Here is a 21,181-nt window from a genome sequence, read left to right as displayed (position 1 = left end):
ATAGGGCTTGGTCGCATCAACAAAGCCATTCAAGTTTTAAGTGTCCTTACAGTTTTTTTAAAATCACTTTTTTTATATTCAGTTAATCAAGTCCTGATGTTTAATTAAAACCCTTTTTTTAGTGTACTTCTAAATTGCAGATGGTGGACTGCGAATGTCATTAAGGTGCACACTGCCCCTACAGGCTTTCTGCACCACAACATGCAGTAGTGATTCCCATGGGGGTCCCGAGACAGTTTGGAGTCAAAACAGGGGCACGAAAGAAAAGAAATGTAGCACAAAATCATGTTTACTTTTCCACACAAACCTTCAAATCCATCAAGCAATCTGAGAGGGGACCCTGCTCCTCTGTGTCCACGCTGAAAACCTTGTGAGCAGAGGACACAAGGACACGCTGCTTTATTTTGAAGGGTCACACGCTGAAAGGGCTCCCAACACTGGCACAGCATTAGTTATTAATATCTTTAGGAAAGGGGCTTCAACATTGTTAAACCAGGACCCCTTAACTGAAAGAGAGACAGATCAGGGACGCCCTATACATTTACTGTCTAAAATGAAGTTGCTTATAGAACTGGTCCTGTAATATTGTGTGTATAATAATGCCCTTTCATAACCATATTTATTCTCCAGAGTTCTATCCTTTCATGAAAGGCTACCTCTGCTAACATGTTGCAGCGTTACTGGCAGGTCTGCCACTGCCTTCTTTCTGAATGGGGTCGATGAGAACCTATGAGGAGTTCATATTCCACAATACACACACACGCACACACAAACACACGCACACACACACACACACACACACACACACAAGGATTCTTATGAAACTGGATTACATACACAACCATTCTTTAAAAGGGACATCAGGTTCTGATTTTTGTTTTTACCCCTCATGTTGTCCTCATGTTGTCCTCATGTTGTCCTCATGTTGCCCTAATGTTGTCTTCATGTTGTCCTCATGTTGCCCTCATGTTGCCCTAATGTTGTCTTCATGTTGTCCTCATGTTTGTCTTCATGTTGTCCTCATGTTGTCCTCATGTTGCCCTAATGTTGCCCTCATGTTGTCCTCATGTTGTCCTCATGTTGTTCTCGTGTTGTCTTCATGTTGACCTTATGTTGTCCTCATGTTGCCCTCATGTTGCCCTAATGTTGTCTTCATGTTGTCCTCATGTTGCCCTCATGTTGCCCTAATGTTGTCTTCATGTTGTCCTCATGTTTGTCTTCATGTTGTCCTCATGTTGCCCTAATGTTGCCCTCATGTTGTCCTCATGTTGTCCTCATGTTGTTCTCGTGTTGTCTTCATGTTGACCTTATGTTGTCCTCATGTTGTCTCCATGTTGTCCTCATGTTGTCCTCATGTTGTCTTCATGTTGTCCTCATGTTGTCTTCATGTTGTCCTTGTGTTGTCCTCGTGTTGTCTTCATGTTGACCTCATTTTGTCCTCATGTTGTCTCCATGTTGTCTTCATGTTGTCCTCATGTTGTCCTCATGTTGTCCTCATGTTGTCTTCATGTTGTCCTTGTGTTGTCCTCGTGTTGTCTTCATGTTGACCTCATTTTGTCCTCATGTTGTCTCCATGTTGTCTTCATGTTGTCCTCATGTTGTCCTCATGTTGTCTTCATGTTGCCTTCACGTTGTCTTCATGTTGTCCTCATGTTATCCTCATGTTGCCCTCGTGTTGTCCTCGTGTTGTCTTCGTGTTGCCCTCGTGTTGTCCTCGTGTTGTCTCCATGTTGTCCTCATGTTGTCTTCATGTTGCCTTCATGTTGTCCTCATGTTGTCTTCATGTTGCCTTCATGTTGTCTTCATGTTGCCTTCATGTTGTCCTCATGTTGTCTCCATGTTGTCTTCATGTTGTCTTCATTTTGCCTTCATGTTGTCCTCATGTTGCCTTCATGTTGTCCTCATGTTGTCTTCATGTTGTCATGTTGTCCTCATGTTGTCCTCATGTTGTCCTCATGTTGTCTTCATGTTGCCTTCATGTTGTCCTCATGTTGTCCTATGTCAGTCTTCTTTTTAATTCCCCAAAATAACATGACGCTCTTTGCCAAGTACAAATCTCTACTTTCATTAATTTTGGGTCTTATTCTATTTTATAGCATTGTAAAACAAATGGAAGTGTTGTTGAAATAGTGTTGAGTAAAAGTTGAGATATTCCAGTCTGTGATTATCATCAACATCCATTCCTTTAATTTTAGTCTCAATAATTCCTCATTTCTGCTTTTCTAACTCAAACATTAGGCATAATTTCCTATAAATGAGGTTTATTGACCATAAATTCCAAAGATAAGATAATTGAAAAACTAAAGTTAATAAGTTAGTGTTACGTAGTGTTAAAAACGTCAAAAGAAAGTGAGAAACATTGAAAAAAGCAACAAAGGTGTTGAAAGAATGGACAACATCTTAGCTTATTGCCAATAACTGTTAAGCAATACACATTCTTTATTAATAGTATAAAAGGAATTTATTCATGAGAACACCACAATAATAACACAAAAGAGTCTATAGCCTATTAGTATTGGAGACTATAATATATGACACGAATTTATCTTCAGGAAGTTCCGAGCGGCACGTGAAGGCAGCGCACACCTGTCACTCATTAGGCCGTCGGACAGGTGACATTTCCAGCCACGGCTTGAATAATCCCGCAATGCTTTCCTTTGATGGAAATCCGACGAAAATGTAAGGGGACAGGGGGTCTGATGGTCTTGATGGTCCTTCGCTGATCCGGCTCCAGTTCCGCGCATTAATCAGCTTCTATATTTCAGGAAATCCGAGTTCCCGGTCATCTTTTTCCTACTGGTGTGTCACACCGTATCGTTTGGTGAGTAAAACCCCGGCCCCCGGCCTGTTGTGAGTCAAGATACCCCAGCCCGGGACACATTTGGAGGTATCTGCCTGGTTTTCCCGCAGGACGCACCGCCGAGATCTCCTTCTCCTTATGCTGGATGAGCAAGCACGGGGCTCTGGAGAGGTAACACACGAAGAAGAAAAGCTGGCTTAGACACGTGTAGTTTCCAACAGGGGGTCTACAAGGGGGGGGTCTACAGCAGGGGGCTTCAACGGACCCCTTTACTGAAGAGAGATGGAGCTGGGGCCCCTACTACATGTAGGCCTACTGTATGTCAGTGAAGTTGCATAATAAGCTGTGTCTAGAATAATGTGTTAACATACCTTTTAGTGCATGGAATACTAAGCTAATTACCATAATCATATACCCTTATATAGGTATGAGATTACCCATATAGGTAGGCTAGGCTGTTTTATATTTACTAATATTATGTTGGATTTAAGGTAATTAATTTTGAATGGCCCCTCGGGGACAAAGAACATTATTATATTTGTATGTGAAGTCATTTTAATTTTTGAAAAATCTTTAAAAAAAAAATTGAAAAAATAATACTAATTTGGTGGCCCCCCCTGCAGTAACTCTGAGGACCCCCCTAGGGCTCCTGGAAGATCTCTGGTCTACAGTATTTCCCACAATTCTTAATTTTGCTCGATTATTTGATCGAGTAATGTTTGAAGAGGATCGCAGGCCCAACTTAATTTCCAAAAACACAATTTAGTGTTTCTCTGCCAACATACAGCCAAGATGGACATATAGCTGAACATTATTTGTGTGACTGAGAATATATTTCTGGTAAATTCACCACATCACTACATCTGGAGCCTCCACCCATCTAAGAAGGCCTTCTTCCAGATTCAGGATCCTGGCAGGCATCCGTTTCCCACTTATGTGTGTGTGTGTGTGTGTGTGTGTGTGTGTGTGAGGCTGTGTGATGATGGCGGTCCTGTTAATCCCACATATGTTAAATCAGTTCCTCCCCACCAGAACCAGTTGCGTATGGGTCTCCATTTGTGCACTGGGGCATTGTCACGTTCTCAAATTTGACATGGTCTTTCCTTCATTGTTGTCCCAAAGGTGGATCACACTATTGTCGGAAGTATCATTGAGACCTGTAGCATATCAATTTGAACTAGGGGACCCAGCTGAAAGACGAAAAACAGCCCAGGACCGGAAGTACACTAAAGTGACTGTGACGTCCACATACTTTGGGTTCTGTAGTAAAGTTAGGACGAGCTGTCGTAGTGTACCGGATGAATTGGAGACTTGCTGGTCAAGGGATGGAGATTGTGTGTTAACCCGATGTGTCCATGTGGCGATAAGCAGGGTAGGATCAAAGAGCCAGGTTTTTAGATTTTAGGATTTGGAATGACTTTGTGTAACTGGAGTGCACCACCAGGACCTGAAATTAACACCTGACCATGCGCCAAATGTGGGTGAAATTTGCACTTGACGGGTGAGACTGTCAATCCATCTGCCACGTTGGCAGGTAGCCAATTAGAATTGACTGATTTCATAGTTGTTTTCTTTGGATTCAAGCTTTAACCTTTGGCGTTTACTGGGGTGACGAGGCAGACTTAAATAAGACAAGATGAGCAAGATTCAGAGAGAACCTGAACCAAGTTGGCGAATCGGCAAGCAGCACTTAAATGTGTATTCTTACCAAGATCTGTGACTAGTAGATTTTCAGATCCCCTAGCCCCAGTGACTGGTCGGTGACTCCAGGCCCTGGTACCGAGGCTTTCTTCTTCTCCATCCTCTAGGTTAAATGGAAACCTGTGGCTCAATGAGACGTCCCTAAAGCTCATCAGTAAGGGGGGGAAAGTGACCTCCCTGACGGTGTCCCCAGTTGTTGAGAACAAGCTCACGCTACAGTATGGAGGCTCTGTTCAGGCATGGACTCTAAGAGTTGACCCACGTAAGCATCGTTTTTTTTTTTTTTTTTTTATAAATGTTCATTTTGTTGCCCACTTAAAATCAATAGTTATAAAATGTTAAACAAAATCTATCTAAGGTACAAAATTCACTAAGATCCGAGGCCTCCAGAAACCCCTAAAGCAACCAGCAAGTGTCACCAAGGTACTTCTCCTATAACGGATGAAATTCCAATATACTTTCCATCTTGCTTTGGCTTTCGTTGACGACCCCTGGAACGTCTTTCTTCAGGACTTCCTGGAGATGATGAGTCCCGATGAAGTGTTTTCCTGTGAAAATGGCACCGTGTTCTTCCACCAGGATGAGAACTTCTTCCTGGCATTCGGTGAGGTTATCTGTTCATGTGCGTTCCTCTTTTTGAACTCAGATGTTGCCCTGCCCTCCCTTTTAGAGTTCAGGCTCAGGGTTAACATTGCTGGTATTGCTGATGTTGGTCAGAGACAGTTAGATTTAGATATTTCTCCTCCGTTCCTCCGTTCCCTTGCTCTTCTATCGCCCGAGTACGCAGCCATTGTCCCTGCAGTCGGCGGTCCAGTGATTCCCATCATCGGTCTTTTAATATAATCACAGACTAAAATATGTCAAATTTTACTCAATACTATTTCAAAACCACTTCAGTTGTTTTTTTCAAATGCTATAAAATGGAATAAGACGCCCCAAAATTAATGAAAGTAGAGATGTGTACTTGGCAAAGAGCGTTGGGTGGAATCAATCATGTTATTTTGGGGAATTAAAAAGAACATTTGATATAGGACAACATGGGGACAACATGGGGACAACATGGGGACAACATGGGGACAACATGGGGACAACATGGGGACAACATGGGGACAACATGAGGGTTAACTGTGGGAAGCCCAAGCCTACATACACTTTTAATGTTAGAAATCAAAGCTACAGTGCTGCTCATAGGTTTATGAACCCTGCTTTGCTAAAGTTGACTAAAACACGGAAATAAAAAATCATATATGGAAAAGTAACCTTAAAGCCTTAATTACAAAAAATTAGGAAAAATCCAACCTTTTCATGGAGACCAATTTTCTTTGTGAATGAATAATGTCGTAAATAAGAAAAAATGTTCTTTGTCAAAATGCAGTTATTTTTTTTTTAATAGCGCTTTTCTAGTCTCGATGACCAATCAAAGCCCTATTTATGTAGAACAGGAACCATTCACACACTGTGGCCGAGGCTGCTCATCAGATACACACTCGCACACGTTTACATGGCGCAGCACAGGGGGAGGGGGGGGGGGGCAACTCCAGCGCTCCTCTCAGGCCAGAATGTCAATATATGTCAATCTAGACCGCAATGAAGTTAGCTTAGCACATCTATGCAAGTGAAGTAATCCTATATGGTTTAATAATGCTTTAAATTTCTATTTCTTTGTGTGACTGAAACTCCAGTTTTGCTTCTCCTAGGCTACACTATGCATCTCCCAGTCAGGCTGGAGTCCAGGACCACCTCCACGTTGCAGGTCTCCTGGGTGGCCCGGCACCCAGCAGTCAGCAGAAGCCACACGGTGACCCTGTATCACGCTAACATGGGCTCCTATAAAACTCTGAGCACGGACACCACCACCGACTGCCTCTACCACTTCACCGCTCTGGACTCCTGCAGCCGCTACGTGGCCTGTGTGGAGCCCGCAGCCACCCACACCTTCACCTGCCTCTCCGCTATTACTGGTACGACTGTTGGTGGGGTGGATTAGCAGCCACCCGCACCTTCACCTGCCTCTCCGCTATTACTGGTACGACTGTTGGTGGGGTGGATTAGCAGCCACCCGCACCTTCACCTGCCTCTCCGCTATTACTGGTACGACTGTTGGTGGGGTGGATTAGCAGCCACCCGCACCTTCACCTGCCTCTCCGCTATTACTGGTACGACTGTTGGTGGGGTGGATTAGCAGCCACCCGCACCTTCACCTGCCTCTCCGCTATTACTGGTACGACTGTTGGTGGGGTGGATTAGCAGCCACCCAACACAAGAGTACACAGGTTACAAAAAACAAAGCCATTTCATGTAAATAAGCAACTGTTCCGTTTATTGAAAGGTGATATTATGTTATAAGTCTTGTGTTACCAAAAGGAATGTGTGAATGCAGGTTTAAATGCTTTACCAATTCTTCTCCTTTTTCGGCCAGACCCAGACATTCCCATGGACTTTGGGGTGACGTTATGGAACAGCAGCAGCATGTCGCTGGCCTGGGACTACCCTGAGAACTGCAAGTTCTCCTTCTTCCTACTCACCGCCTTCTACCTCAGCGGCACCGACCAGATCACAGAGGAGGTGCTCTTCTGGCACAAGGAGGACACCTTTGTGTTCGTCCTGTCCGACTGGAGCCCTGCACCAGAGTTCGGTTTGGCCTGCAGACGGTCTGCCAGGCGGGATAGAGTCCCGCTACAGCCAGATGGTCCTGAACGAGGGCAACTCCGGTGAGACTAGATGGCCCATCATGCATTTATCCATTTGAACCTATTATACATAAAAATACACACAGAGCCAGAAAACTACACACAAAGTACAGAAATTAAGATATGGTTACTGTTTCATTTATGAAGTCCAAAAGGATTTTCTTTTCTTTCTTTTTTTTAATCCATTTACAGGCATATTTCCCAGAGCTTACAAACTAAGTTCGTGATGATGAGAAATTAAATGCTCAGTGCTTTTGCCAGAACAGCCTTCTTGATCCGGTAGCTTCTAGCAGTGGTTGGCTACACAGTAATGCCAAAAAAATGAGACTCCAATTAGAAAGAGAAGCGATTTTAAGTGAAACTTAGTGATCCCTGCTGGGGAACGGGGCATTGCATTAAAGAATAGAAAACTACACCAGAGTAGCATATGAACATGCAATCTGAGCAAATATGACAGGCCGCTCCTGTAAAAACCCTAAAGGTGTTTTTTGTCTTCACCCTGCCGATGTGTTCCTTTTTAGAAAAGCCCACAGTGCAAGACCTCATCCTGTCTCTACTCCTCAGGTCACTCCAACATCGAGGCCTTGTGTCAGACATCGTACGGCCCCGACAACTACACCCTGAGCTGGGACGCCCGCAACACCTCGTCCATCTCCATGTTCAGGGTGTACCACGAGGGGGCGCTGCAGGGCACCACGCTCTTCACCAGCTTCACTGTGAGGGGGCTGCAGCCCTGCCAACAGCACCAGGCTAGGGTGGAGGCGCTGTGTGGAGACGGCGTGCTCATGAATGCCGAGACAGTTGCAGCACACACAGGTAATGTAGACACGGATGAGATGACACACAGACTGGTTATTAATATATGGCCTGACTCTGTGTGTACCCAGGACCTCTGGGGGTTTCTGAGCTCAGGTACCACTCCAAAGACTCGAGCGCCCGGTGGAAACCCCGCACCACGCACCAGCCTGGTGTTGCCTTTGTATATGAACTGTCCCTGGAGAACGGCACCACCCTCCGGAGCAGCCGGGTGACTGACACACAGCTGTCTCTGCCAGGGCTGGAGGACGGGACGACCTACACCCTCGACGTGTGGGAGGAATGTGACGGACAGTGGGAGTCTGAACGGTCTCGTGTGTGTTTTGAGGGAGCTAATTCATCCTTGAAGCTCTTTGGGAGGGCTTCTGGATCTCCTCTGGACCAAGGTCAGTCTGAGGTAGCATTAAGAGGGTTAAAGTTAACCCTCTGCTCAGGCCAGTTACGTTGGCTACATCACGCTGCATAAAGCCCCCCAGAACCATAAAGAGTCCGCCCGACGGCTGTAGATTTGGGGTTTTGGTTTGGGCGTCACTAGTTTAATCTGACAGTCCACTCAACATGTGTGACAGTGGAAAACAGCTGCCTGTTGTTCCGACATCACTTTCCAAGAAACATAGAATAAAAAGTACAGAAATGACCAGACAGTAACTGTTTCTCCAGTGTAGGCCTGATCCTTTTTCTAATCTCCTTGTTTTGTTGATAATAACCTTTTCAAGGTGAACCCTAACCCACTGTGCTTCTGCTTTTGGGGCGTCTGTAGAGCCGCCGGTAGATCCTCTCAGCATGGCTCTCACAATGGTCGTGCCCTGGTCCCTGCCGGAGGATCTACTGGATGACACGTCGGAACCCAGAGCTGAAATGGGGAAGACTCTTCAAGATAAGGTGGTTCCCATCAGTGACCCCAGGCTGCATGTCCAGTTTTCATCCTAACTTTAGACAGTGCTGTGTGGGCATGATTTCATCTGAGATCCAGGCAGTGCACGTTTCTTTTTGGTGACACATTTGCTTTTTAATAAGCAGAAGTTTGAGGTAACTGAGAAGACCTTTCTCAAAAACAACCTGTCCAACAACTTAAACAATTCACCAACAAGCCCGGTAATACTTACATGTCAAGACAGCATTACAACTTACAGTCTAGAATCTTTTATAATGAATTTGTAAAAACTGGAAATATTTTTTAATGCTAAATACCACACACAATTCTCTTTTTATACACAAAAACAATACTGACGTATCTTTGGTCCAGGCTGAAACAACTCAACAATTGGATGGTTTGCAGTGAAATATTGTACAAAAATGTACAGGTAGCCGAAAGATGAATTGTAATAACTACATTTTCAGTCCCACTATCAGGTCAAAATGTTGTCAAATACTTGTTTATGATCATATAGCTGCAAAACTCATAACATTCCCATCAGCCTCAGCTGTACTATGTGTTTTACTGCTATATGGAGAAATGCTAACACGCTTATTATACCGACTAAATATCAGAATGTTGGCATTGTAAGCATGTTAGCAGCTGATTTTAGCATTCAGCCCAAAGCATGTGTGTGTGTCCATGTGTGTTACAGCTACAGGAGATGTTAAATGACTTTCATCTGCCAGCCCGCGTTGAGCTGGTTGCCATTGAACCCGCAGGCGAGCCAAACAAAACGGACATTCTGTTTATATCCTTTGACGCATCCAAAACTGAGGAAGACGTGCCCCTGCCTGTTGAAGATCAGCTGGACTACGTTCACTCCCTGAATACAGACCTCATGGCGGTCACAGATGGGCTCATTCATTGGGAAGGTGGGTGATCCATAAAATCAGCTCGACTTGTTCAGTGGAAAGTCTTCCAGACACTTGAAGCTAATGATCTTGTTTTGATTCCCTCGACTGGACTTCAGGTCCTGATCTGTGTGCTTCCTCCGAGCCAACGTTGTGTCCTCCTAACTCTCTGTGCATCAACACCCTGGGCTCCTACGCCTGTTTGTGCCAACATGGCTACTACGATGTGAGCTCCGTCATCGGGCCTCCTGTGGCGTCACATCCAATCTGCAACGGTAAACTCTTGTCCTGTTAAACCTGTGTTCTAAGAATTGATCTCATTTAGTATTATTGGACCTCAGCGATATGATACTAAAGCTTCTTTATAATGAGCACTGCAGACAGGGGCCTCATTATAGGCTGTAGAGGTTACCAACAAGTTAACCAGAATGAGGTTTTGCATGAGTTTCTAGCCCCCTTCTCCATGTTAAGGAGATTCCACTTTAGCTTTAGCATGCAGTTACAATGGATGTTCCTTTTTTTTAAATGAAGATCACTACTACTGTATTATTAGAGTCTGCAAGTGTGATTCCTTGACTCTGACCCTTTTTTTGAAACAGAAAAAGGACTTTTCAGTCACTGTCTGGGTAAACTGACGGGGGGTATAGCCAAACCCTACCTGACCTCTTCCATCGGGGGGAAGTTAGATGTGAGGCTGAACAACGGCTCGTGCACTGTGGAAGAGAGTGAGATGTTCTACCACTTCCGCATCTCCCGAAAAGCCTCTGAATGTGGAACCGAGAGGCGGGTGAGTGGTCGATCGAGCTGATGAAGACATTTCATTACGAAGTGATGGAAAGATTCTGTGCAGATATGCAGGGAACCACTGAGACCTGAAGGAATGGGAACAGAATTCATAAGAGCCTTGTATTATCACTAAATAGGAATACAGTAGATTTGCCCTATGCACCCAACAAGGTTATTTTTACATACTAGGTAAAGTCACTGATGAAATTCTATGTGCTCATTTAACACTTTAACAGCTACATGTTCCATAAACGGCAGCAAGGGAGTGAGACATCCAGAGAAAATTGGACATGGCATCCGTTTTTAAAATTGGCTGTGAAATGTCCTATTTTTTTTGTACTAAAAAGCCACTAACGGTCAGAATAGTGGAGGTAATGCCGATTATTCTCATTCTTACAGGAAAATAAATTGTTATATCTCTCTAAGTGATGTAATCATTGGCATCATGGGCTTCTTAAAGCAACACTAAAGCCCTTTTCCCCCTTCGGTCCCCCTACTGGTGGGAAGCAGAGCTGTCCACTACCTGATCCGACAACCTTGCATAATGGAATGTAATGGACACTTCTGCTAACCTGAAGGGGGGGGGACCAAAGTGGTTAAAGTGTTTTATGGTGTTTAACATGTACACAAACTAGAAGGGAACTCAGAGAGCACAGACCTCTGCCAATAACTAGCCCCGATTACTCCATCACCATATAGGTGCAGCACAAACGCTCTATCTCACAATGTTAACGAAAGTGGACAATAACAAGTGTATCCGCCCCGTGAATCTTTGGCCCCTGTTGCACCCTCCACTAAGTTTCGTGGTAATCAGGCAGGTAGTTTTTCTCCAATCCTGCTGACATTTAGATCAGAATCGTGTTCAATTTGTCATCCCATAACAAGATATCTTCAATATGAAACCCTAAAACTATAAGAAACTAAACCAAATTGGCAGGAGAAACCCAAGTGTATTCAGTTTCTTAGTCTATTCTGCTCTTTGAAGTGGGACAATTGAGTTAACATAACTGCAAACGGTGTTTCTCCAGGTGAACAAAACCCACATCCAGTTCCTAAACACTCTGACTGTGACCCTCATCGACCAAGCCATCACCCGCCGGGATCTAAAAGTCGTCTGGAAGTGCGTCTACCCGCGACATTATGTTCGCAACGCTCAAGTCGGCGTGGATGTGGAGTGGTGAGTGGAAGGTCTTCATATTTTGTCTCTGCCTGAATTAAAAAAAGAAAGCATTGTTAACTAGTTCAGAGCCAAAACGTCTAAACCGGTCCTTCCTTTGGTTGTAGGCTCTCCTCCGTCTCCCTGGTGGCGGTGAACTCCTCCCTGCAGCTAGGCCTGACCATGACCCTGTACGCAGATGAGTCGTACACAGACCCCTACAGGGACACCATCACCCTGGGCCCTGAGGACACGCTGTTCCTCCAGGTGGCCCTGCAGACCAACAACTCGTTTGCTTCAGACGTGCTCCTGCAGGTGGAATCCTGCTGGGCCACTGAGAGCCCCGACCCCCAGGACACAGTCCAGGGTGTTCTTCTTCAGGATGGGTAGGTGGAAATGTAGGCGGACTCAACCAATGTACATCCGGATGTCCCTGCCCTTCTTCTGCTGTGCTATCGGGGGCTTAGCACCACCCTGGATGGTTGAGATTACTTCGAAATAGTTACAATCAAGCCAGAGTCTTTCTCTCCCTCCCTTAGTGCTACATGACCAGATAAATATTAATAGATATTTCCTTTCAGTTGAGCGTGTAATATAATTGAACTGATAGGGATGTTTAATGTTGTCCTCTCTGGTTCCCAGCTGTGCTGTTGACACCACGTTCCGGTGGCTCTCTGTGAACGGCCGGGCCCAGAACAGCAGGTTCTCCATCCAGATGTTCTCCATGCCCAAAGGGTTGCCCATCTACATGCACTGCTTGGCCAACATCTGTGGACATGATGAAGACTGCACAAAGGTAAACGAAGGCCAATTCTATAAATCTTTTATCCAAGTGGGGCCACTCAGGTGCAGCAAAAAAAACAGAAAACCGCTGAGAAACGTACTGTACAACAACCAAAACAATATTAACAAGCAGAAACACTACGTAGGCCTACACACAAAGACACTACGGACAATGAGTAATAGTTTTCAAAGTGCAATGAATAAAAATGTAAGTGTTGCATTGCCAGGCCTTTTTAGTGCACTATAACTTGACGTGGGGGGGCCCTTTAAATGATATTAAACACAGTCTTCATATTGAAAAAAAACCTGAAATCTGCCAAATACATGTAAAGGAGTGAGAATCCCCAACTGAGCCTGGTGTTGTGACAGCGTTGCAGCAGTCGGCAGCGCTCCAAGAGGTCCCGAAGAGGGAGCCCGAGGGACCCAGACAGGACCCGAGCTGCTGTAGTGTCTGCTGGACCCCTGGTGGTCAACAGGAGGGGGACGTCAGCGGCCCCCCAGTCTTACTGTGAGTTTATGTCTCAGGTCGCGTTTTAAAGTATCAGAATCCAAATGGACTGCATCACTAGCCTTCACTGCCTCTTTAGCTATATGTTATGTTTTGACATTATTTTCACTAATTTAAAATGATTGACCTAACCTACAGTTGTTTTTTTGTAACTCCGTGGGAGGTGTGTATGTGCCCTCAGAATCCAGAGTTAATGAAATGACCTGTGTCCGTTTGTTTGCAGGGCCGGAGCATATGATCTCCATCGTGGCCGGGCTAATCGGCTTTTTGGGCGTAACCGTACTCTCAGTGAGTGCAACCAAAGCAATCATGACTTACTATGAGCGACTACGGCTGCAATAAAGTGTTTGGAACACCATCTGTGAGTGTGTGTGTGTGATGATGATCATGGAGATCGTTAACTGTAATTAGCGAGACAGACGGGACAGAAACTAAGCATCTTATTAAAATGTTTCACATAATGTCCCTTTCAAGGTGGATGTAGCAGGATGACTTTAGTGGCTCAGTGGTTGGTTGGCTCGGTTTAGCCATGAGGAGTCGGCTTCGTTAGGGTGAGAATACCCGGGTAATCCAATCGGAGGTAGAGGAGGGTGGGACATGCCTTCACCTTCATATGCAAAACAAATATAAACTTTATAAGGTCAGTCTTGTGTTCACAGCTTGTTGTTCCGCCCCGTATAGGCTGAAAAACTACCTGTCTGCTGGTAATTTAACCCTTAACCCTTTGTAAATCCTAATTCATTAAAGTGCATTTCTTCTGGATTCAACTCAGAGGTATATAAGACCAACAGGGTCACTGGGATATAGATCCATTTTAAGCTGGGCTAAAAGGCAAAATGGTGTCCCAGGAGATTGGTTAGCCTATTTTTCACTGAATCAGATTGATTTAGTTTGATGTCTTTAATGGTGGGAGGAAGGGAAATCCCCCTCAAACACGGGGAGAACATTTAAACTCCACACGCTAGCGCTAAATATTAAGTAGCCGCATGCTAACATGAGAGAGCTGTAGACTTGGTGCCCAGTGTCAGTCATTTCTCCTCATTGTCGGGTCACTTTACTGATTGGACATGTCCAGTTGGGGAGAATTTGGATATAAGCCTTATTGGGGAATTTGTTTTAAAAATGATTAGCCGTTTTATTGCATGACATAAGTAATGCCAATTATTTAAAAATCGTGCAATGTGATTTCTTTTTTACCGCGTCTCACAGTTGAAGTGTACCTATGCTAAAAATCCCAGACCTCTACATGCTTTGGAAGAATCAGCAGTGGATCAGATACTTGTTCTCCCCACCGTATGTACTCCAGCTTCAACTAGTGAAACACCTTCCAGAAAACACGTGAGGGGGGAATACAGGGGCCTCCGCCACGGGCCTAACGAGAATAAGGAAATGCTTACATAATACTAATAGTTGTCTTCTAAGGGTATAGGCTTTTTGTTACGTGGTGTATTGTATGTGATACACAGGTATACACCATGAGGAAAGGTCACGAATGGCCCTATACTGTTGTGTTCAGCGGCAATGTTTCAATTTTCCTGTGGGAAAACCAAATGATTTATTTACCTGTGGAAATACAATAGAATAACCCCCCAAAAAAACCCATTCCTTAAGGTTCCTGCTCACATGGCGATTCTGATGAGAGAGTGGACACGCTAGCCAAATGGCTTTAAAAAAAGATATTTAAAAAAAAAAAAAAAATCAGATGCACATATTAGTCTCTTAAAATCAGAAGGGGGATCAAAGAGTGGCAGTAGCACTGGGATTAGGACATGAGAGGGAGACACTGGAAAAGAGGAGGGGAAGTGACACTGGGACTACGTTGAATGGAAAGAGGTGCGAGTGAAAACCAGACTGGAGTGAGGTCAGGAGGTGTTGGTCTGGCTTCAGAGGGCAGGACTGGTGAGGTTAATGCTAGCTAGCTAATTCCACAAGATGGCGGTCACGCCAACACTGAGGATGAAGGCCGCCGGTGAACTCCACACCGGAAGAAGAAGCCCGTTTCCTCCAACAACAATGGCGTCCTCCACGACGGGAGGCGGCGTGAGTGAACCACAAACAGGGAAAAAGACTAAAAGCCTAGGTATGTAACGGCTGCTGCCGAGTTAGACACCATTATTTTACCATCAGCGGCCCATTCACGGTAAAGCCTCGGTAGTTCCTCGTCTAATTGGCGTGTAATGCAAACATGAGCTAACGTTAGCCTTAAGCTAACAAGTGAGCTAACAAGTGAGCTGTCGTGTTTAAAACCCTTTTTACCCTATTTGGCTTCGTTTGGAGTCCACCCTACGGGAAACAACAGCAACCTAACATTTTACATTTACGTGATATTATGTTATTAGTATTCCTGTCCCCCCCCCAGAAGTGTAATTCCCAGCATGCCCCGAGGCACTGCAGTGATGCTAGAACAGACGTTAGCCCTGTGCTCTTCGCTTGTACGTGAACGCACCGTCAGATACTGCGCCATGCCCAGGCAGTGGGAACACGCAGGTTGTTGCATAGTACCCAGTAATTCATGTTTCCTTTCCCCCTGCAATGTCGCTAAGCCAGATAACTCATAAAGTTAGGAAACATCTTTTTCTGTCCATGTTTGTCTTGAAGCTGTAAGTGCCTTGTACCAAGGCTCTGGGTTCTGGAGTAGCTGCCATGTAAAGACCATGTGCCACAGCTAAGACACATTCAGTCTTAAAACAGCCACAGGCCAGTAGTGGAAGTGATGGGGGACATGGACGGGGTTGAGTTGGCTCGTCTAACCCTCCCGTGGTTCTGTGTCCTGCAGCGGACGAGTCTGAACTGCTGTCTGTTCCCGAGGGATGGAAAGAGGCGGCTTTCACCAAAGATGACAACCCCCGGGGTCTTCTGGAGGAGAGCAGCTTTGCAACCCTCTTCCCCAAATACAGAGAGGCCTACCTGAAGGAGTGCTGGCCGCTCGTGGAGAAGGCTTTAGGAGAGTCGGTAAGTACCGAGGCATCATCGTTCTATGTCATCCGATACATTCCTGGGACATTTCAGTCGTTTCTTTTGTCTTAAAACTCATAACAAGTTATACATGTTAGCAGCATGCGTGTCCTGATAGCTCGGGTTCTCCTGAAGGAAATGATAACTGGATTGCGTATAGCAGGGTTGAGGTTATACAAGCATTATTACACAGGGAGACCAGGCGAACCAAAGGTGGGGAAATGACTTACACCTCAGTGTTTAAACAATGCTACTTAAAAGTAATCTGGATATCTTTTGCTCTTTTCAGAACATCAAAGCCTCTCTGGACCTGATAGAGGGAAGCATCACGGTGTGCACCACTAAGAAAACGTTTGACCCGTACGCCATCGTGAGAGCCAGAGACCTCATCAAGCTGCTGGCCAGGAGCGTCCCGTTCGAACAGGTCCTGATCCCAGGCACTGCTGTCATGTAGGGTTGGGGGGGGGGGTGGGGCACTTTCTGTCTCCTACCCACCCCTAAAAGAAGGTTTTTGCAGCACATGACATCTCTCGAGACCCGATTCCAAATTCCTCAAATCCATAAGGGTCGAGCTTATCAATGCTGCTGTCGAGGCTAGTACATCATAGAACGTTTTGTCTGAAAATAGATATGTGCGCAAACTGGAAAGCCAGAGGTAAATACTAGTCTCCCCACTGGAAACTGGCTCTTAGAGCACGTTAAACCAGCACGGCGTCAGAGACCGAAGAAATCAAACAGGCACATGCTCAGTTTTTTACAATAAAAGCAATAATAGTTCTGTTAAGATTCAGAATTTGGCATCTAGTCTTTCCAGCAAATAATAGAACAGTATCGATAAAGACTCTGATCATTACATACACACACCACTTCAGGTACCTGTACCGATTAAAGATGTAGCCAACCCTAGATCCCCATCCCTGCGTGAGGTATGTAGATGTAGTTTCTGAAGGGGGGTTGGTTTTGCTTTTAGAAACCTGTGATGCTTGGTGAAGGCAGTGCCAACACAACAGCTGAGCTGACGGAGTCGTTCTGATTATTTTGGGCTTTTGTTTCTCTCTTCATCCCTGTTTTTTTCGCTTCCAGGCGGTGCGGATATTACAGGATGACATGGCGTGTGACATCATCAAAATCGGGACCCTGGTGAGGAACAGGGAGCGCTTCGTGAAGCGAAGACAGCGACTGATCGGCCCCAAGGGTTCCACTCTGAAAGTGAGTCCCACACCGCCGTCCCGCCGTCCTCCAACACATCTCAGACCTGCTGGAAGCAGCACTCATCTCAGAGATGCTACTTTTAAATGACGGTGTTTGTTAAAATGTTTGACTGTCAGGTTCAGGACACTTAAATTGACTAAATAATGACGGTAAAGGCAACAAACGAGACTCAGACGGTAGTGAGCAGTTTATAGAACTTTTGCCACAAAAGGGAAGAAAACCTAAGAGCAACCTATCACCAGCATTGCTCCTAGGATCTTCAACAATTTCTCTGCAGCTCAGTCATTTTATTATACACACACAAGGATACATTGGACGGTGGTTATCTTTATTATGTCTACACTCAAGAGTGTCAGTTTTCAGAGTGCAGACAGTTTGTGCAACATGTACTTTGGCTGTCCTCGAAACTAAGACATTTACCGTCTCTGTGTTAAACAGCAGTAACTAGAAAAACACAGTTTGTCAAATTTACACATAATAAGCATGAAAGTTATACTACTTAAGAAACTACTTTAAGAAATAAGGAATAAAAGACTTTATCAAAATGAATTCCCTATCAGACTGCTACCTCAGGTGACTTCCTCTCATAACCAGGTTTATGGCTAAGCCCCTAATGAGCAGTGGAACGGCAGTTTAATGCAGGACTTAGCTTGATAGCAAGTCTCCATGGAACCTGGACCAGACTTGGAATAGGTGAAAGCATGTGGAGTTTTTAACTGTCAACACTTGTTGCTTTGGGGTGATATTGGGCATAATCAAATGCTATTCTCAGCAATAAAAACAAGCAACACAGCTTAGCGTCTAACCCTCTCTTCAGGCATAACCAAGAAGAAACGAAGCAAGTTAGTGTACAGTAGACATGCCAGAGAAGGATTGGATTCTTCAACCTTTACAGTGGCTCATTGCTCATACATATATACATAAACGTTTAACCTAATCAGGTCACTAGGTGGCAGCTTTGATTCTACCAAGCCACAGTATGTGTTTCTGTTCCGTCCTCCTTCCTGTTAACAGCTTTGTTCTTTTGAAGTGATGAGCTACATGATTCACGTGACTTCCTGTCCCTTTTCTCCAGGCGCTGGAGTTGCTGACCAACTGCTACGTGATGGTGCAGGGCAACACGGTGTCGGCCCTGGGGCCCTTCAACGGGCTGAAGGAGGTAGGAGCTTCACAGAGGAGCCTACTGTTAGATCTGAACGGTGGAGAAACTGACAACCTAACAGAAAGTGTTTTAGATGCTTCTGGAAACGGCTCTCTGTTTTTGCAGCTTCTAAATAAAAACCAAGCCGGGCCAGGCCAGCATGTGTTGGAAAAGCCCTTGTAATGTCTTTATGTTATCACTGTCCCCCCACCTTTCAGCCAATTACACCCCCCCTCTCTTAAGCAAGGAAGCTAAACAACTGCTACCAGGGTTAGTAAGCCGTAAGCAAGAGCCTAACTTTAACTCTGGTTCTGTTGTTGCTCTAGCTCAGGGTGGTAGTAAGTCTGGTTGTAGCTGTTAATCTCTCTATCTTTAGAGAGGCAGGCAGGTACATGGAGGTTAGGGTTAGGGGGGTGGAATAGCATTTCATAATATTGATTTGAGTTTATCTATTTCACAAGTATTACATTTTTCCCCGTAATTATGAACTATAATTTTACACAAAGAAAGAAAATGTAGAAGCATTTTTTCAATGTCTTTTCTTTTCTATTGTTCAGGTACGCAAGGTGGTGATGGACACGATGAAGAACGTTCATCCCATCTACAACATCAAGGTACGTTCCAACGTGTGACAGCCCGGGGCAGTTGGGGCAGCCTTCTGCCCCCCCACAGCTCAGACCCTCTAGTACTGGTTAGACTGCAGACAGGCCCGGTGAAGATGCTTTCCATCCTTGTTCATGATCTCCTGACTGAAGTGATTCTCTCCGGGTTGGTACGCCGAGGCTGGCCCCGCCCGGAGCTGAGGGCCTGAAGGAGCCACAGACGCTCTGCAGCACTCAGTACACTCATACATACACTCATATCTAACCCTAACCCATTACACCCATACATACACTCATATCTAACCCTAACCTATTACACTCATACATACACTCATACCTAACCCTAACCCATTACACTCACACATACACTCATACCTAACCCTAACCTATTACACTCACACATACACTCATACCTAACCCTAACCTATTACACTCATACATACACTCATACCTAACCCTAACCTATTACACCCATACATACACTCATACCTAACTCTAACCCACCCACACATACACTCATACATACACTCATACCTAACCCTAACCTATTACACTCATACATACACTCATATCTAACCCTAACCCATTACACTCACACATACACTCATACCTAACCCTAACCCATTACACTCACACATACACTCATACCTAACCCTAACCCACCCATACATACACTCATACCTAACCCTAACCTATTACACCCATACATACACTCATACCTAACCCTAACCCATTACACTGATACACTACCTGGTTGGGATAGTTACAATGTTCTTCATTCATCCTGGTCTAACAACTTGTTCAATACAAGTAACAGCCAGAGTGTTTCATGTGGGATTACTATTCTTGGGAACAGAGTGAACGTGACGGTGCATCACCAAAATATCACATTTCTGTTACTTTTACACCCCCCCCCCCCCCCCACCACCCCCATTCCACATGTCCTGGCGACTGGAACCACCAGACGCTGATGATCAAACGGGAGCTGTCCAAAGACCCCGACCTACGGCTTCAGAGCTGGGAACGCTTCCTCCCCAAGTTCCGCCACAAGAACCTGACCAAGCGCAGGGAGCCCAAGAAGAAGAGAGTGAAGAAGGAGTACACGCCGTTCCCCCCAGCACAGCCGGAGAGCACGGTCAGACCTTTATTCCAACATTCACGGTTGAATAACGCCGTAACATTAGTGTACTGGCTGAAGATAACCTGTACCGGCACCACTGTTTAATATGATTAGGGTTGGGTATAATAACTTGGGTTATTGAGACTAATATGCACAGTACGATTTATTTAGACTGCCATTTATTCATTTGGATTGTCTGTGGATTATTATGTTTGTAGGTTGACAAGGAGCTGGCCACAGGAGAATTCTTCCTGCGTGAGAGCGTTAAAAAGAGAAAGAAGATGGAAGAGATCAAGGTGAGTACTGGGTGGACTCCTCTCCTGCTGGGTTCAATGAGTGGTATTAATATAACAAAGTCCAGCTGTCCTTCTATTGCTTAGTTAGTTTCATTAAAAGGCCGCTAGGTTAGCATGAGAGGCTGTGTGAAATGATGTGACGTCGTCGTTCCTCTTTCTCAGGTGAAACAAGCGGAGGCGCTGACCCAGAGGCAGGAAGAGAGGAACAAAGCTTTCATTCCTCCTAAAGAAAAGCCCTTAATGAAGAAAACCACAAAAGGTAGGAATAAGGGAAACTCTGTTTACCTGAGAACAAAGCCAATGGGTCTAAACCTGTACAGCTAACCTCTACCCCCCCCCCCCCCCCCCCCTTATTTCTGCCCCAGCTCCTACAGAAGCCACGCTGGACATCGAAGCCATCAAGGACAAAGTGAGAAAAGCCAAAACTAAGAAACTGGGGGCTCCCCCTGTGAACCCGGCTCCCCCCACCAGCACCACCACTGGCAAAAAGAAAAAGAGCAAAACCAAAGGCTAGCCCCTTAGACTTAGACCAGCATTGTTGATCTGGTTTTTGTTGGACAGTCCTATTGGACAGACTCAGGACTCGGTCGGGAAGACGGGACGTCAGGCAATGAATTCATCACAAACTCCTGGCTGCTTTATTGAACTAGGATATCCTGTTCATAAACCCAGTATAACCTTCCATCTGGAGACCAGTCCTCGGCCAGGATGCTCAGTATTTCTACATGTCAGAAGATATCATTCTGTCCTTTAGAGGGACAGGGTTTGTCCAGGAGGGCCCAGTCTGTGGAAATGTCAAATTAAAGGAAGATTTTTACAACCTGGAGCTTATATTTGTAGGGTTA

The 21,181-nt window shown here is 45.2% G+C and overlaps 2 protein-coding genes across 2 annotated transcripts; both read left to right on the top strand.

Moving 5' to 3' along the window:
* Positions 1–2,647: 2,647 nt before the first annotated feature.
* LOC116677954 (uncharacterized) lies at positions 2,648–13,368 on the top strand. The gene is made up of 20 exons (XM_032508105.1): positions 2,648–2,679; positions 2,766–2,821; positions 2,911–2,971; positions 4,609–4,763; positions 4,860–4,924; positions 5,012–5,105; positions 6,199–6,462; positions 6,921–7,136; positions 7,171–7,212; positions 7,756–8,007; positions 8,079–8,393; positions 8,768–8,889; positions 9,579–9,798; positions 9,897–10,052; positions 10,377–10,564; positions 11,592–11,740; positions 11,848–12,105; positions 12,362–12,515; positions 12,872–13,010; positions 13,234–13,368. The coding sequence occupies exons 1-20, from the start codon at positions 2,648–2,650 to the stop codon at positions 13,350–13,352; spliced, it is 3,057 nt and encodes a 1,018-aa protein (XP_032363996.1). The 3' UTR covers positions 13,353–13,368.
* Positions 13,369–14,831: 1,463 nt separating this feature from the next.
* On the top strand, positions 14,832–21,162 carry LOC116677955 (KRR1 small subunit processome component homolog). The gene is made up of 10 exons (XM_032508107.1): positions 14,832–15,090; positions 15,787–15,962; positions 16,255–16,389; positions 17,049–17,174; positions 18,253–18,336; positions 18,876–18,932; positions 19,885–20,055; positions 20,259–20,336; positions 20,499–20,595; positions 20,702–21,162. The coding sequence occupies exons 1-10, from the start codon at positions 14,943–14,945 to the stop codon at positions 20,848–20,850; spliced, it is 1,221 nt and encodes a 406-aa protein (XP_032363998.1). The 5' UTR covers positions 14,832–14,942; the 3' UTR covers positions 20,851–21,162.
* The last annotated feature ends 19 nt before the right edge of the window (positions 21,163–21,181 follow it).

Source organism: Etheostoma spectabile, unplaced genomic scaffold (assembly GCF_008692095.1).
Source record: "Etheostoma spectabile isolate EspeVRDwgs_2016 unplaced genomic scaffold, UIUC_Espe_1.0 scaffold00006241, whole genome shotgun sequence".
Lineage (NCBI taxonomy): Eukaryota > Metazoa > Chordata > Actinopteri > Perciformes > Percidae > Etheostoma > Etheostoma spectabile.
This window is presented reverse-complemented; position numbering and strand designations above follow the sequence as displayed.